Genomic DNA, 15,201 nt, shown 5'->3' with positions numbered 1-15,201 from the left:
ATTAATGGGTAAGATTGTTTTAGTCTATGGGGCTGATAATAAGTAGTTTTAGGATATTTTTTATGAAGTTTAAAAAATATTTATTATAAAAATTATTGGGGAATATAAAAAACATTAGTAGTGCATATCTTAATAATTTTTTTTAATTTTTTAATCAATGCTTTAAGAATATTAATTAATATTTGTCTTAGTTTAATTATTGGTTTTAAATTTTAGTCTCATCGAATTAAATGGTGTGTGATTTTATTGAATGTATACAAACTTTGTTAAATAGTGAAATACTTTCTAGGAGAATTTTATTTTTTTATAATATATATTTTTAACATATGAATTTAATTTTTAGAAGTTTGCATATTTTAATCTTGGGTTTTGTAAGTTTTTTTTTTTTTGCTTTTTACTGTAAAATTGAAAGAAAAAAAAAACTTACATAGACTAAAAATAAACAAAAAATTTACAAGGACCACAATTAAAAAAAAACACAAACATGAACTATTTAAGCTTAATTTCTACTATTTAAACAAAAATTAGTTCTTCTTTATATAAAGGATATTTGTGATTTGTACTTAAAAACTTTGTTAAATACAGAGACAGGGAGAGAATGTCTATTACCAATAAGTCCTATATAAAAATCAGGATTATCTCTAATAAAAAATGTTTTTTTTTTTAAATGTTGTGATATTTGATTCTTGTAATTTGTTAGAAAACGAAAAGGGATATAAAATTGGGGCTATCATATTTTTAGAATATAATAAGGGGTTATTATTATTATTATGGAATAATAATATAAGTTGCAGCAGTGAGTTGAAGCCACTCGTTGCAGAAATATCTACGTAGTTGTTGACGTTGAAGTTCCAAGTTCCAAGTTCCAAGTTCCAGCCATATCATTCTTTGGCTCTCTTCATCTTATCCACATTCCACTCGTCACCGTCAGCTTCAGGATTTGGATTTTGGATTACCCCAAATTTAAATGCTACTATTACATGGGGTGGGAAAATCATGCAAGTACAACGCGTTATTTTAGATGAATGAAACATGCATTGGTTTTTTTTTTGTACTGGGTTCTTAGTTTATGTGTTTTTTAAATAGTTTTATGCATTTTTTTACTCCTTTTGCAAATTTTGGAAGAATTAACACAATTTTCTTTATGCTAGTTTTTACTATTCAATTTTTCGTCAAAACACACAACCGGTGAATTCAATAAAAAGCAGCTTTCATGTTCCTAAATCTTTATAAACAATATTTTACTAAAGAAATCACCAACGTTTATTCCGATTTTCGTGCAATTCCTTTGTTCTCTTAGTAACAAATAGCATGCTAAAAAAAAAGAGAGATGAAATAAGGATGATTAGGATTTTAAAAGATTTGTTTTTATAAAAAAAATGTTTTGAAATATTTAATCAAGACTTTTAAATAAAAAAAAAATAAGTTTTGCTTTATTCAATTGGGATTATAGGATGTTTTAAAGAGTGTTATAAAATTTAATGGTATTTAATTAAGATTTTTCATAACTAAAAAAATTAATATATAAAAATATATAAAAATTGATGATTTTTATAATATGAATTTTGATCAAATTTATATGATTTTCAATAGAAAATATGTATCAAATAATCACACAAAAACTTTAGACTTTGCTGAATTCTTTATTTTTCTTTTTCTTTGCTCATAATTTCTTCTCATTTTCTTGAAGGTCATATACTGATTTTGAACTATTTTAGTCAATTTTCATTGTAAGATTTAGCAATTTTCTTCTTTAAACATGTGATTTTTGAGACACATGCTTTGATGCTTTTTTTATTATAAAAAAAACTATATTATTTATATGGTATTTTGTACAACACTTTTTTTTCTATAGATTTGTAACACTTTTTATAATATACTATTTTTTATTTATTTTTTGCATCACCTTAATTATTTTGTCACTCTTTTTGTTTTCTCTCGTTTTTCTCTTTATTATGATTTTTTATTATAAATTTATTAATTCTACCGTATTTTTGCCAAACCATCACTATTTTTCGATAACTTTAATTCAATGTTCAATAATGGAATAGAGGCATGTGGTTTCTTCAAATTTCGCGCACTGATATTAGCCAACACACCTAGCTTCTTATTCCTTCATACAATCAAATAGAAGCCAACACACCTAGCTAGAAAAGTTAACACATTCAAAAATAAGATTTTTCACACCGAACCTTTCATATTACATTAATACTAAGCTATCCATACTCATCTTAAATTTTCAAGAAGAATGAGAGTGAATGTCCGCAAGGGAAAGACAATTCTTCCAAGAGTTTCCAACATCACAACACAAGGGAGGATAAAACCAAGATCCCAACCAACCCAAAATCAACAAAGAAAATATAAAAAAAGATGAATTAATAATTTATTGCACCCTGCTCAACAACACGGGCATTCACTATGCCCCAGGGAGGAAATTATAAGTTCCCTTAGCATACTGCACATTATAATAATCAGGATTGCTCATGAAGTCTGCTAGAGCTGAATTATATGAAGTTTCCTTATTCTTAATTGCCTTATACTGATTCCACCAAGTCATGTAGCTGCTATGCTCCAGGAAAATCTCTGATGACACTTCATATTTCGTGAGCAACCCATAAACATACTTCTCGAATTCAAGCAACTTCCCAGTTTCCTCTTCCTTCTCTGTCACACTAGATTGTACATCCTCCAACACTTTGCATGAAAGGATAGCTTCTTCAACATGTGCCCAAAAGCAAGAGTCAAAAGTTAAAATAGATTCCACATTCTTTTTGTTTGTACTGTTTGAATCGCTTGTATCTTTCTTCTCTTCTTCCAGCCACTCCTCCAACACTATATAATGTCTAGATCTTCCCTTAGCCACGTAGTCTTTCCCACCACTACGATAGTAATCAGCAATATCTAGGGGTTCAACCATTCTTTTATAATTAGTTCCGCCAAAAAGCCAGCGAGTACAAAAAGCAGCACCTTCTGTCTGAGGTTTCATCTCTGCCTCTTCAACCATGTCAATCCAGTAATTTCTGAGGCTTTGCTGACACTGAATAGCATCTAGGTCGCTTGTTGTGATACCCCTCTTGAAGCTGTCATAGTAGCCAATATTATGATTTTTGCAATACCTCTTGTACCACCCAAGTTTGGACATTTCTATCTTCATCACATTCAATTTCTTGGATGGATAAAATTTTACCCTCTTCTGGTAGATGAATTTATTTTCCAATTCTTCCAACTTTGTTACCAAAGCATTTATATCAATGTTCAGGTGTTGTTGCTGCCAAATCAGTTATAGACAAGAGATTAGGAAAATTTTGATTTACAACACAAGTGTTTTAGAAATAAATGATACTCAGCTACCTGCATATCTGGTGTCAATCCTGCTTCCCACAACTGCAAACAGATACTTGCACAAAGTGAATTAGTCGAATGAGTCGAGTCCTGCCCCCGTGGGGTAACATCCTTGAAAATTGCTTTACGATGGAGATTTACCACAATGTTGCTATAATCTTTGGGCTGAAATCCTTGATTTTGATCATTGATTGAGCTCACGAGAATTTCCAAAACTGACTCGGGGTTCTCAAAACAAGTAGAGTTTATATCAGAACAGAAGAGAAATGTCCCAAAAGGCATGTAAGCACTGGTTTGAGGATTCAATCTTTTGGGAACTGGGTCTTTGATAGAGACCACATGTAGAAAGCAAGAACTCCATGTAGAACTACGTGATATGGCTTCTTGAAACTTATTGTTACCAACAAGGGGAGAACCAAAGGTGATGCAGAGAGGGGGTTTCTTTTTCTCAGAGGACTTCTTTTTGTCATCTTTTTTCTTTTTGTTACCTAGTAGCGATAATGTGAAGAGAGAAGCAATTGGTCCTCCAACACCATATCCTGTAACAATCAATCGAGGGGAGCTATCAATCTGCACTAGGATTAGGATTGGGATAAGGACTGTTATAAAGAAAGAACAATAAATTTCGAGAAAATTAAAGAAACAACAAAGTGTGCTTGTTTGAATTCTATTCACAAAAATTGTTTATAGTTTTTTTTTTAAAAATAAAGATAGCAGAAACTGACACTAAGTTCATGTCTCACTACATACAGCACCACCATCACACAGGCTCTTGAGCTTGGACTACAAAACAGAAGAAGAGGATGATAAAACATTTCCCCTTCCGCTTTTTGGGTTTTTAAAACACTTGTACTAGAGACAATTTTAAAAACTTAATAGATTTTGGATGAGAAATTGATTGTTGAGAAAGCCGATTTCAAAACCAAGAAGTAAGAAGAAAATCAAACCAACCGTTAAACTCCACACATCAATTGAAAGCATGAATTGTCATATAATTGAAAATTGTTAAATTTTGTAACAATTACTTTTAAGAGTTCATAGTAATAGGCAGACGGTTTAGTAAAATTCAACTCAGTTTTACCCAAAATGGTCCAATCAGGTTCGAGCAAAACTACCTCCACGTCTCTACCAAAAAACCCTCGTGTCTAGATTTGTAGCACAAAATTGTCATGCAGGAAAAACATGAATTCAGCTTGCAATTTTTCAAATAAAAATCTTAGAACAATGAATGGGGGAGGAGGAGAAGTACCTTGGACTTCAACTCATCAAGCCTCTGAAGATTTTCAGAGAAAAGATCAACTGCAGACTTGTTAACAGAGAAATCTGGATTTTTCTTGGTACAGAGAAACTCAAAGTGGTTGAAATTATTCTTCTTGAGATAAGAAGAAGAAACAAAATCAGATAGAAGATCAAAACCCGGGTTGACCTCAAACGCCACAACCGTCAAACCCGAATCCTCAGAAACTTTCCAGAACAGTCCATTATTTCCTGAGTACGAAACTATGCCTTTATCACGAGAAGAGATAACACTCCAAACTTTATTAAGTAGACCAGAGCTTGTCACAAAGGATGCTTGCACAAGTCCACACCCAAATCTGCAACACAAACAAATTCAATTCAACGGTTCATGTTAATGAATTTTCAGATACAAACCAAAATCCAACAAAAGTACAAAAAAAAAAAAAAGTACTAGGATTGATTCTAGGAAGACATAATTTGTAGCGTACGATTGAGGAAGGGCCATGGTGGTTGTGTGAGTATGATGCTTGAAAGCAGGTTTGAGGGGTGCAAATAGGAGAATTGAGTTGAAGATGAGGATTGTGAAAGAATTAGCGTTTAGCAGCTTCACAAGCGCGTCAAGTCAACCTTATTTCATTCGATATGTCATGTGTTCACATTCTGTTTTCTCGTTGTTGTGGTGCGTCTTTCTATCTGTTTGTTCCTTCCAGATTTTTTCTTTTTCCACAGAGTCGGCGACTATTGCTGGCTTGGCTACAAAATGGTGATTGTAACCAGAGATCGGTACCTGGAGAAGCTGGTGCTTCGGCTCACTTTCACCTCAGTTTTTAGGTAAAAGTTGGGAAAAAAAAGTTATTGTATAATCACAGCTCACAATTTCATAACCCCAATATAACCATTCATTAGGCTAATCTTATTAAAACACAAATAAATTATACAAAAATACTTCTCAATCCACAAAGAGTAAAATCCCTCAAATAATCTCACATAATCATACAAAAAGAATTTCAATAGAATAAATATCTCAAAATAAATCTCAATTTAATCTTTTAAGAACATCTACACGTTTATTTTGATCTTAATTGCGATAAACTCATCTTTTATTTCTAAGCGGACTCACGTGTGTATTGTGACAACCATAATAGTATTTCTAGCAATTTCCTGAGATTTCTCAAGCTTTTTCTCTTCTTGGTCTGATGGAGAAGGGATTGAAACCTCCATTTCCATTGGTGGGATGAGTATTTATCCATTCAGAGACATTATTTTACAAATCCCAACCCCAACGTTAAAAATATGATAAAATGAATTGCGGCGCCAGAATTTCACAAAGATCCAACGGCTAATGAAACCGAGATCATAGTTTTAATGGGACAATTTTGGATTTATGTGAGAAAAGAAAAAAGTTACGATGCGAAGGAAGGGTATTTTTCTCTGCTCCGATATGTTTTCATGATTTCCAACGGTGAGATCGAGTTCCGAACCTAGTGCTCAAATTTCAGGATGATGCAACTGTTAACAATTACAAAATCATAGTTTTAGAAGGAAAAACAAAAATTGAAAGGAAGAGGAAGAGTATAAATGTATTGTCATTCTAAAAACTCATTATCTATTATTTACTCTATTTTTATTTATTTATTATTTTATAAACAAATACTCTATTTTATTTTCTGAATAAATCAAATATTTTTTTATTTTTCTTCAAATCATTATTTTAATAAAATTATTATTTTTTATTTATTTAATTACAAAAACTTTATCACCTTTTCTTCTAAAACTCTATTTATTTTAAATGATTTTTTAAAAAATTTATTTCACTAAAAATGAAATATTACACTTCACTTCATCTGTGAGGTGAAAATTGTTTCATCTCAACTTTTAGTATTCCAAACAAGACGATACTATCTATTTTATCGCTGCATATGACTTTTCATCGGATGACTTTCAATTGATCCAAACATACTGTAAAACAACTCTATATTTTACCACAATTTTGAACATATTTAACATCACTAACTATAAGATCGAGATTAACGATAAAGACTAGCTATATTAGAGAAAGATTTAGAGCACACTGTTTTTAGAAATTTGTGCTAAATGTTTTATTTGTTTTTCGTACCTTTGACATTTTAATGACAGTTTTCTTCTATTTTTAATCTTTTCTTTTAATTAAAGGACAAATATTGTAAGACACTAAAATTTTATTTAAGAAATAACATCTTCCAACAGATTTTTTTTATTTATATTTTTAACAAAATCCTAAAAATGAACTCTTCCCTGCAAACTTTAGGGGTATAGTTATAATCTTTTAAAATATTAAAATTCATTCAAGAGATTAATATATTATAAAAATGTTTTTTCATAAGTGAAACCTAAATATTGAATTTTTATCACAAACTTAAAAGATATAATTATCTAACAATTATGTTACATTATATTCATTTTACTATTTTAACACTTTTTAGTGTAAACTACAAGAACCTTTACCGGCAATGACGAGGGATCTTAATGAGAGCTATAGAGGGCCATGCCCCCTCCCCATGCACGCAAATATATATATATATATATATATATAGAAGTTATTTATATATTAGTTGTTTTTAATAAAAATTCGGTAACATTTTAAAACTAATTTTTCTTGCTTGTGGATTTTTCAAGCAAATTCTTTTATGGACTTTGTGATTTTAATGTAAATTATTTCTTCAGTTTTTGCAATGATTTTGGAAAATTTATGATTATTTATTTAAATTTGATGAAAGTTCCATTAAATTTTTGTTATGTTTTTTTGTGTATTATGGTCTAACTTCTTTTTTTATAAAATAACTTAATATGTCTTGTTGATTTTTCACACAATTTACAAATAAATTTTCTATTTCTTTTATTCAGCAGGAGATAAAGGTACAAACGATATTAAAAAATCAAAACAGTGTTAATAAAGTAAAAAAAAGATATATTAATGACATAAATGATAAAAACACTTAATTGAAAAATAATAATTAATACAAATAATATAATTAAATGTTTAAAATCATCCATAAAAGATGATATTATCAAAAGTATTGTATTTAGTTTGCATATTAAAATTTTAATTATTTTGGTCCATCCAAAATTTTGTGAAGCTCAGCCATTGTATATTAGAGTCTAGAGACAATTCTGGCGAGTAGCTAGCAAAGCACTGTAATTCACTTTCCGTGCTTCACACGCTCTCTCATTACTCTATTTTCCAAATCATCGTGTCGTGCCATAGACGTGAAAATCAGAAAGCTTGACTTAAGTCGAATTTTGAAAAACAATCAAACTTAACAGTGAGACTGAGGCGTTCTTTTTATTGGGTCTAAACAGCGAGATGATTCTTGTTCCAAAACCGACAAAATTAACGTGTCTTGTAGCTCTTGGTGCATTTGGTTAATTCAAAATATTAGTTGTACAAGATCATTGTGTTTGAAAAAACTAGCTAGCTAGTATATATTATTGATTATTAGCATGTTTTTTGTGACACCGTTTTCGCTAACATGTGAATTGACCTAGCTTGTTTCGTTTAGTCATATATATAGAGTATATCATTAAATAGTATGTTGGGTAGTTGTGAAATTTAACTTTTCTACTGTCTTTTTTGTGCTGTCATTTAAAATTATATAGTTTTTATAATTTTTAAAATTAAATATTATCATTAAATATTAATATAGTTATTATATATTTTTTATTTTAATGAGACAACACAATAAGTAAGGTTTGTAATTGTACTACTAAATTTGTGAGAGAAATTATTAGTTATCTTCATGCACAAAAGGAAAAAAAAGGCTACAGCTATAAGTCAAAAGAGTAATGTCTATAGAAGCACGCGCGCGTTTTGATCGCAATTCATGAAGAAGACCTGTGTGAACCGTCAACGTAGTACGTAGAATAAATTACAGCGGGATAGTCAAACGGGTTAATAGTCAATTATATACGTTTTTTGTAGTACACAAATTAAAAAAGGCGTTGTTTTTGTGTACAATAATTGTAAGAGGTTTCTTTCTTTTTTTTTAAGAAAAACTAATATATATATATATATATATATATATATATATATATATATATATATATATATATATATATATATATATATATATATATATATATATATATATATATATATATATATATATATATTCTCATATAATGTGTTCACTTTGTCGGTAAGTGGCTAATATTCGAACGCATATATTATAATCAGCTTTGACCACACCGTTTCGTGCTAACAAAAATTGAATTTCTCACCTTGTCTTTGTGAGAAGAAAAAGAATAAAAATAAAGAGAATACACTAAGTTATATATATATATATATATAAGAACTAAATTATATTGGTGTAATTTTGATAATTATTATATTATTTTTATAACTTGAGATAAAATATAATTTTTATTGATTAAATCATTAAATTATATTTTTATATTATCAAGATTTTATCAAAATAAATCATTCATATTTTAATATATTTTAAAATATTTATATTATATGTATGAATGAGATGACAAATAATTTTAAATTAATATAAAATTTTGATGATCTATGTAAAAAAATATTTCAATCTAGTGGTGGATTTTAATAAAATATTATCCAGTTAAATATTATAAAATAATATAATAATTATTAAAATGATCCTGGTGTTAATTTGATCTCTTCTCTCTATATACATTGTTTGGTTGATTAATTAGAATATCATATATATTAAAAAATCTATTTTTCTTTTTTTTTTCTTCACACTTTAAAATTTAAAACCTTTTCTCTTTCAATTCATTCATTCTTTCTTCTAATAAACTAAAGAGAGGGTAAGACTATTTATATTTTGTTTAATTAAAATGCTACAAAAATATTAATAAAAATGATCATTTAATTATACTAAAAAAGATATATGAGGAAAGAAGTAACAAATGCGATTAATAAAGTAAGAAAATAAAGAAAGAAATAAATGAATTAAAAATATAATGTAGATGAATGAAAAAATTAAGACATGATCTTCAAGGTTAAAATTGTAAATAAATTCTAAATAAGAACTGTTAATGATGAACTAGTTAATTTACGAATGCATCAGAATTAATGATCTGAACGAATTTCAAGACCAAGGAAATCATGAGGACCCGTACCATTGAATTTGGTAGATCTCATTATGAAGCATGCAATATATAACTATAATTATAAGGTGCATATCGTTAAATAAGTATTTCTGTCAAAAGTCCCTGCTACATTATTTACAGGCAAACTTATACATGGACTCCTAATTAATATGCTAATAAATATCTAATGAGAGATAAAAGTAAGAAAAATATAGATTTAATAAGTAATATGATTTAACATGAAAAGAAAAATTAGAGAGAAATAAAAGATATTTATTAGGTATTTAAAAAATGAGTGTTTATGTATTATCATTGTATTTGCGGTTCCCCAGAAAATAACAATTAGGGTGTTTAATATCATCCAAAAAAAGAACAACAAAAAGCCATCAATCAATGGATCTGCTTTAAACCGAGTGTTGATCAGTACATTTTAATTGATGTTTTAATTTGAATGCGCAGGTCCTAGTTAATTTTCAGAAAGTAAATCCTTCCAAATCTGTTAAATATTGATCAAGTACAAAGAAAACCTAGGGTAGCAGAAAGCACAATCAAACACAAGAAAAAAATTGTCATCATACTCTTCCTGCAGTGTAGGATTTGAGTTCAACTTAAACTACCTTGTGGAAATCCGAGCGTTAATCCCACACTCAAACCTGGGTGAGAAAAGAAAAACACCAGGAGGAAAAAAAAAATAGGCACAAACCCAATTGTTCATTGTGAGAATCCTTTTGAATGATTTCAGATGGGTTCAACTTTCGCAGAACCTCAAGAACATTTAACAATGTTATGTATTCAATACTATTGTACTTATCCATGTAAAATTATAATATATCTCTCTTTTAAGTAATTCTCCAATGAAGTCATCATCCCATATGTGAAAGGAGAAAATTGTAACCAAAACCATGCCACATAGATCTAACTAGAAAATTCAAATTTAATTTGTTTTCTCTCACAAGCTCAAAGCCTTGATGGTATAAACATAAATATAAGAATCGCTAAACACAAATACATATATAAAAGGGATGTTCATACAAAGAAGGAAATTACCAAAACCACAATAGTACAGCTTAGCTCAAAGCAACAAAGATCAATAATACTCTCTCATATATAAACGCACACAGGAATAACATAACATAAGATAACAAGCTTGCAAACTTTCCACTTTTCAGATACAACATATAAATAAACCCTAGATATGTAAACACTCAAAAGAGAGAAAAGAAAAAAAGAAAAGAAACCCACACCAATTAAGGAAAAAGGGTTTACAAAAAGAGCATGACTAAAATAAAAAGCTAGTAATATAAAGTAGATCGACTAGTCAAATTAACTAACTTCCGGGATGTAGCAAAGTTAATTAATGATCGGACCACAACGCTTGATTCCCCAGAAAGAATGAAGAGAGAGACAGTACAGTACCATACCCTTGTTCGGTGAGAAACTAGGAACAATGGTCTCAGAGAGAAGAAAGTGATATCGATGATGTTGGCTAGCTTTTTTTTTTTCTTTCTTCAATCAACAACAACACATGAGAGTGGAAGGAATATTGAGATCTTGTTCATCTTCTAAATAATTTTCTTTACCTTTTTTTTCTTTTTGGTGTAGTGAGGTGTGAGGAGTAGTAATGATGGTGGTGGGTTTAGGTATGTGGGGTGTGTGGGGGTGGTTGAAAGAGAAAAGAGGAGGAGGAGGATGATGTGGGCACAATGATGGCGATAGAGAACAAAGCAGAGGGACATGATGATTTCTGGCGTTGAAACAGAGGCAGAAGAGGTTCAAGGATTTTGTGCACCCTTGCTTTATCTCTGACAGCGTCACTCCATCCATTTATGAAATCTATGGCATTGCCTATGTCTACCCTCCGCAGTAGTCTATTCTATACCGCTGTAAAGTCAATAAAATACTATTATATGGTGCTTGTTTGTCTCTTTGCTAACGTGGGTTTGGCCTAGACAATTTTACATCCCAAGGAGAATTTTATCTTCTTCACAATGGAAACCCTTGGTTTATCTTTTGCATGCGTGGAGGAAAGAAGAAAGAAATACGGTAAAAAAAAATATAGGTCTAATTACACTTTTAATTTTTATAATTTTTAAATTTTTCTAATTAATAAATAAATATTTTAGTTCTTGAAATTTAATAAGTGAATTTTTTAATTCTCGAAGTTTATATTTTAATTTTTTTTGTTAAAATTTATTAATTTTTGAGAATTAAAGTGTAAAATTTAGGTATTAAAAAATTCAGTTATTAATTATAAGAATTGAAAAAGATAAATTTTAAAAAAATAAAAACTAAATAGATAATTAAACCAAAAATATAAAAAAGATAAAAATGGTAGAGCAAAGTACAGCAACAGTTCTCCATGTGATTTGTTCTAATTTATTACATATGTACTCTCTTCATTCTAAGGCATTTCTTTAGCACTTCCCTAGTGTAATGAAGTTAGGTTTAAGTTCGTTTGCAAAGAAAGAGAATAAAAAAGAAAAAAACAAGTAAAACGTAAAATGAAATGAGATTCACACCTTAATGCTTAAAGTCCAATTACAGAAAGGTTTTCAGCAATTTTTTAAAATCCAAAATTGTCCTTCAGTTAAGTATAAAAATAATGTCCATTTTTTGTCCTAAACGAAAGGCTAGCGCGCGATAGGGTTTGGAGGTTTTCTTTCTTGGTTTCGTTGTCATAGTATCTGTAATTCCCAAAAATCGAAGGCGCGATAGGGTTTGGATGTTGCATTTCTTGGTTCCGTTGTCACAATGTTTGCAATTCCCCAAAATCAAAGGCGTGATAGGGTTTGTTGGTTGCGTTGATGGGTGTCGTGTGATATCAATGGACAAGCACACGTACAGTTTCCACAAGCACCAAGGCCCTTATACCAGATTCACCTGATAACATAGCCAAAGAAGAAAGGTCTGAAGATTTGGCACTACTGTGTCTTCCTCTGTTCAAGCAATTCATTCTTACGATTAGTAGTGCGTAGTTGAGTCTTGAGATTATTGAGATTTGCTTGATGTATTATAGCATTTTTGAATGAATTTTTTTTTCACTTTTTTATTTACTGTGTAAATGTATTGTTTTGAACAGTTGTTAATGGAAGCTTTTTGAATAATTATATATATGATTGTTTTTTTTTTTGGATTATGTGATTGCTAATAGATTTTCTAGATGCTTTCTGAATGTGATTCCATTAACAAATTGTTTACCATATTTTCCCGATGCTTGTTGAAATTGAACATTGATTCATATGGGAATCATTGATTTGGAAAACTATTTATAGCCATGACCATGGGTAGGATTTGTTGATTTGGAAAACTGTTGTCATGACTGTGGTACAGGTGGTCAAATGGACTAGGGGACATTTTCTAGTTAACATTTTATTTAAAAATTATTTGCCATACATTTTAAATGGAATTAACACCATTTAAAAGTTAAGGAGTTTCTTATAGAAAAAAGGAAATATATGTGTAGTTTGTGTAAATTTCAAGAAGTATTAGTGTAATTTTCTTAAAATATTATTATTTTAGTTTAATACAATTTGTCTAATTAATATAACTTTTTATATAGTTTATTTATTTATTTTTAATTTCTCTTTATCTTTGTTTTATCCGATCTTTTTTGCTTATTTTAATAAGTGGACAGAAAATTTTCTATTTTTTTCGTGTCTTATTTTATCTATTTTGAATAATAGGTTTTTTCCCACTTTATTCGGATGAGAGATGAAATAAGGTGGGAAAAAAAGAGAGGAACAAAGGTAGAGTAAAAATATGTTATTTAAATATACAGAATTAAGAGAGAAATTTATAGAAAAATTCTCTCCACTTATTTAAATGGGTAAAAAAATATAATAAAAATAAATAAATAAATTATGTAAAAGATTTTATATAATAATAAAAATGGATATATTAAAAAACTTAAATTTTCACTATAATATTTTTATTTATATTTTATATATAAAATATCATTAAACATTCACCCCCACTTTGAGGTAAGGTTTTTTCCTGGTGGTCCTCCTCCTCCCTTCACCCAAACAAGCAATGTATTTCTTTTCTTAATTCTCTCCCTTCCACACTCTCATCTCTCCTCTTAGTTTAATATTTTTTTTTTCTATTTCATTTTTAATCCATAAGAAACTTAAATGATGATAATGTTTTTATAAAGTTATAAGACCACATTAATAAATGAATATATATATATATATATATATATATATATATATATATATATATATATATATATATATATATTAAAAAATTAGACCTTTACTACTCTTTTATTATTTACATTGACATTTTCATTAGCATAATCTTGAGGTTAACTCTCGAGTAAGAGATAATGATTGGATTAAATTTTCTTCAAAGTGAACCCCATAATAGTTTGATCATTTTGTATTTTGATTTTTAAATTCACATAAGCACACCTCGGAATATTTAGAAACCTAACCTATTCTTTATAACTCGAATCAACTCTTGGTGCCTCTAGTCAAATTTGAACTCATCTCTCAAGCAAAAAGAAGTCCTATATGTTAAGAAAATAGAATTTGGTCATTTTCATTGATACGAAATAGTGAATAAATACATGATCATCTCTATCATCTTTTCATGATTATTGAGGACAAAATATCAAAACATAATCACAAATAAAAAAGGAGAAAATATATAGGGATTTAGATCAATTATAATTTAAATTCAAATCATATTTATTCCCTACAATTAATGGATTCTAACACACTCTCTCAAGTTGGTGCATGAATGTCACACATTCCCAACTTGTCAAGAGAATTAATAAGGTGCATGGATGTCACACATTCCCAACTTGTCCATAAAATTACTAAGGGCCTTTAAATCTCCATTGAAAAAGTGGCTAATCTTAATTTGCTGCTAGTGATAATAGCACCCTCACTGTATTGAGCTTTGCAATTGGTGCAAAGGTTTCTTGGTAATCAACCCCAAATGATTGAGTGTAACCCCTTGCAACTGATGCAAAGGTTTCTTGGTAATCAACCCCAAAGGATTGAGTGTAACCCCAAAGGATTGAGTGTAACCCCTTGCAACTGATGCAAAGGTTTCTTGGTAATCAACCCCAAAGGATTGAGTGTAACCCCAACGCCTACGATCTCTGATCTTGTTCTCTGCATTTAGGGCACATTCAGAATAATTTGTACCATCAAAACACTCAAGTGTAAGGATTGGAGACAGATCCTGCATATGTGGAGCAGAATCTAATTTATTTGGCCTATCCTCCATTTTCATACTCAGAAGCTAATTTCTAATTCCTAAGGAAGAGAGGTAATTAGAGTTGGCTCTGATACCATGTTAAGAAAATGGTATCAGAATAATTAAATTAATTATACATAAATAAAGGATATTTTATTTCCACTAAAGCAAAGACAATATCCCTATAAACTGTAATTAATACTAGAATGAGAATATTAATTCTAATTTTCAACACTCCCCCTCAAGCTGAAGCTTACTATAAGAAAATTTATTCCCACTAATAAATAAAAAACATAACAGAAATGGAGTTCCACAAAA

The 15,201-nt window shown here is 29.3% G+C and overlaps 1 protein-coding gene across 1 annotated transcript; it reads right to left on the bottom strand.

The window, feature by feature from the left end:
• Positions 1-2,200: 2,200 nt before the first annotated feature.
• LOC100810781 (senescence-associated carboxylesterase 101) lies at positions 2,201-5,441 on the bottom strand. The gene is made up of 4 exons (XM_006593579.4): positions 5,070-5,441; positions 4,592-4,937; positions 3,352-3,912; positions 2,201-3,268 (listed from the first exon to the last, which is right to left on the bottom strand). The coding sequence occupies exons 1-4, from the start codon at positions 5,084-5,086 to the stop codon at positions 2,417-2,419; spliced, it is 1,776 nt and encodes a 591-aa protein (XP_006593642.1). The 5' UTR covers positions 5,087-5,441; the 3' UTR covers positions 2,201-2,416.
• Positions 5,442-15,201: the final 9,760 nt, after the last annotated feature.

The sequence above is a fragment of the Glycine max genome, chromosome 13 (assembly GCF_000004515.6).
Source record: "Glycine max cultivar Williams 82 chromosome 13, Glycine_max_v4.0, whole genome shotgun sequence".
Classification (NCBI taxonomy): domain Eukaryota; kingdom Viridiplantae; phylum Streptophyta; class Magnoliopsida; order Fabales; family Fabaceae; genus Glycine; species Glycine max.
The sequence above is the reverse complement of the archived record's forward strand: the minus strand, read 5'-3'. Positions and strand labels throughout refer to the sequence as shown.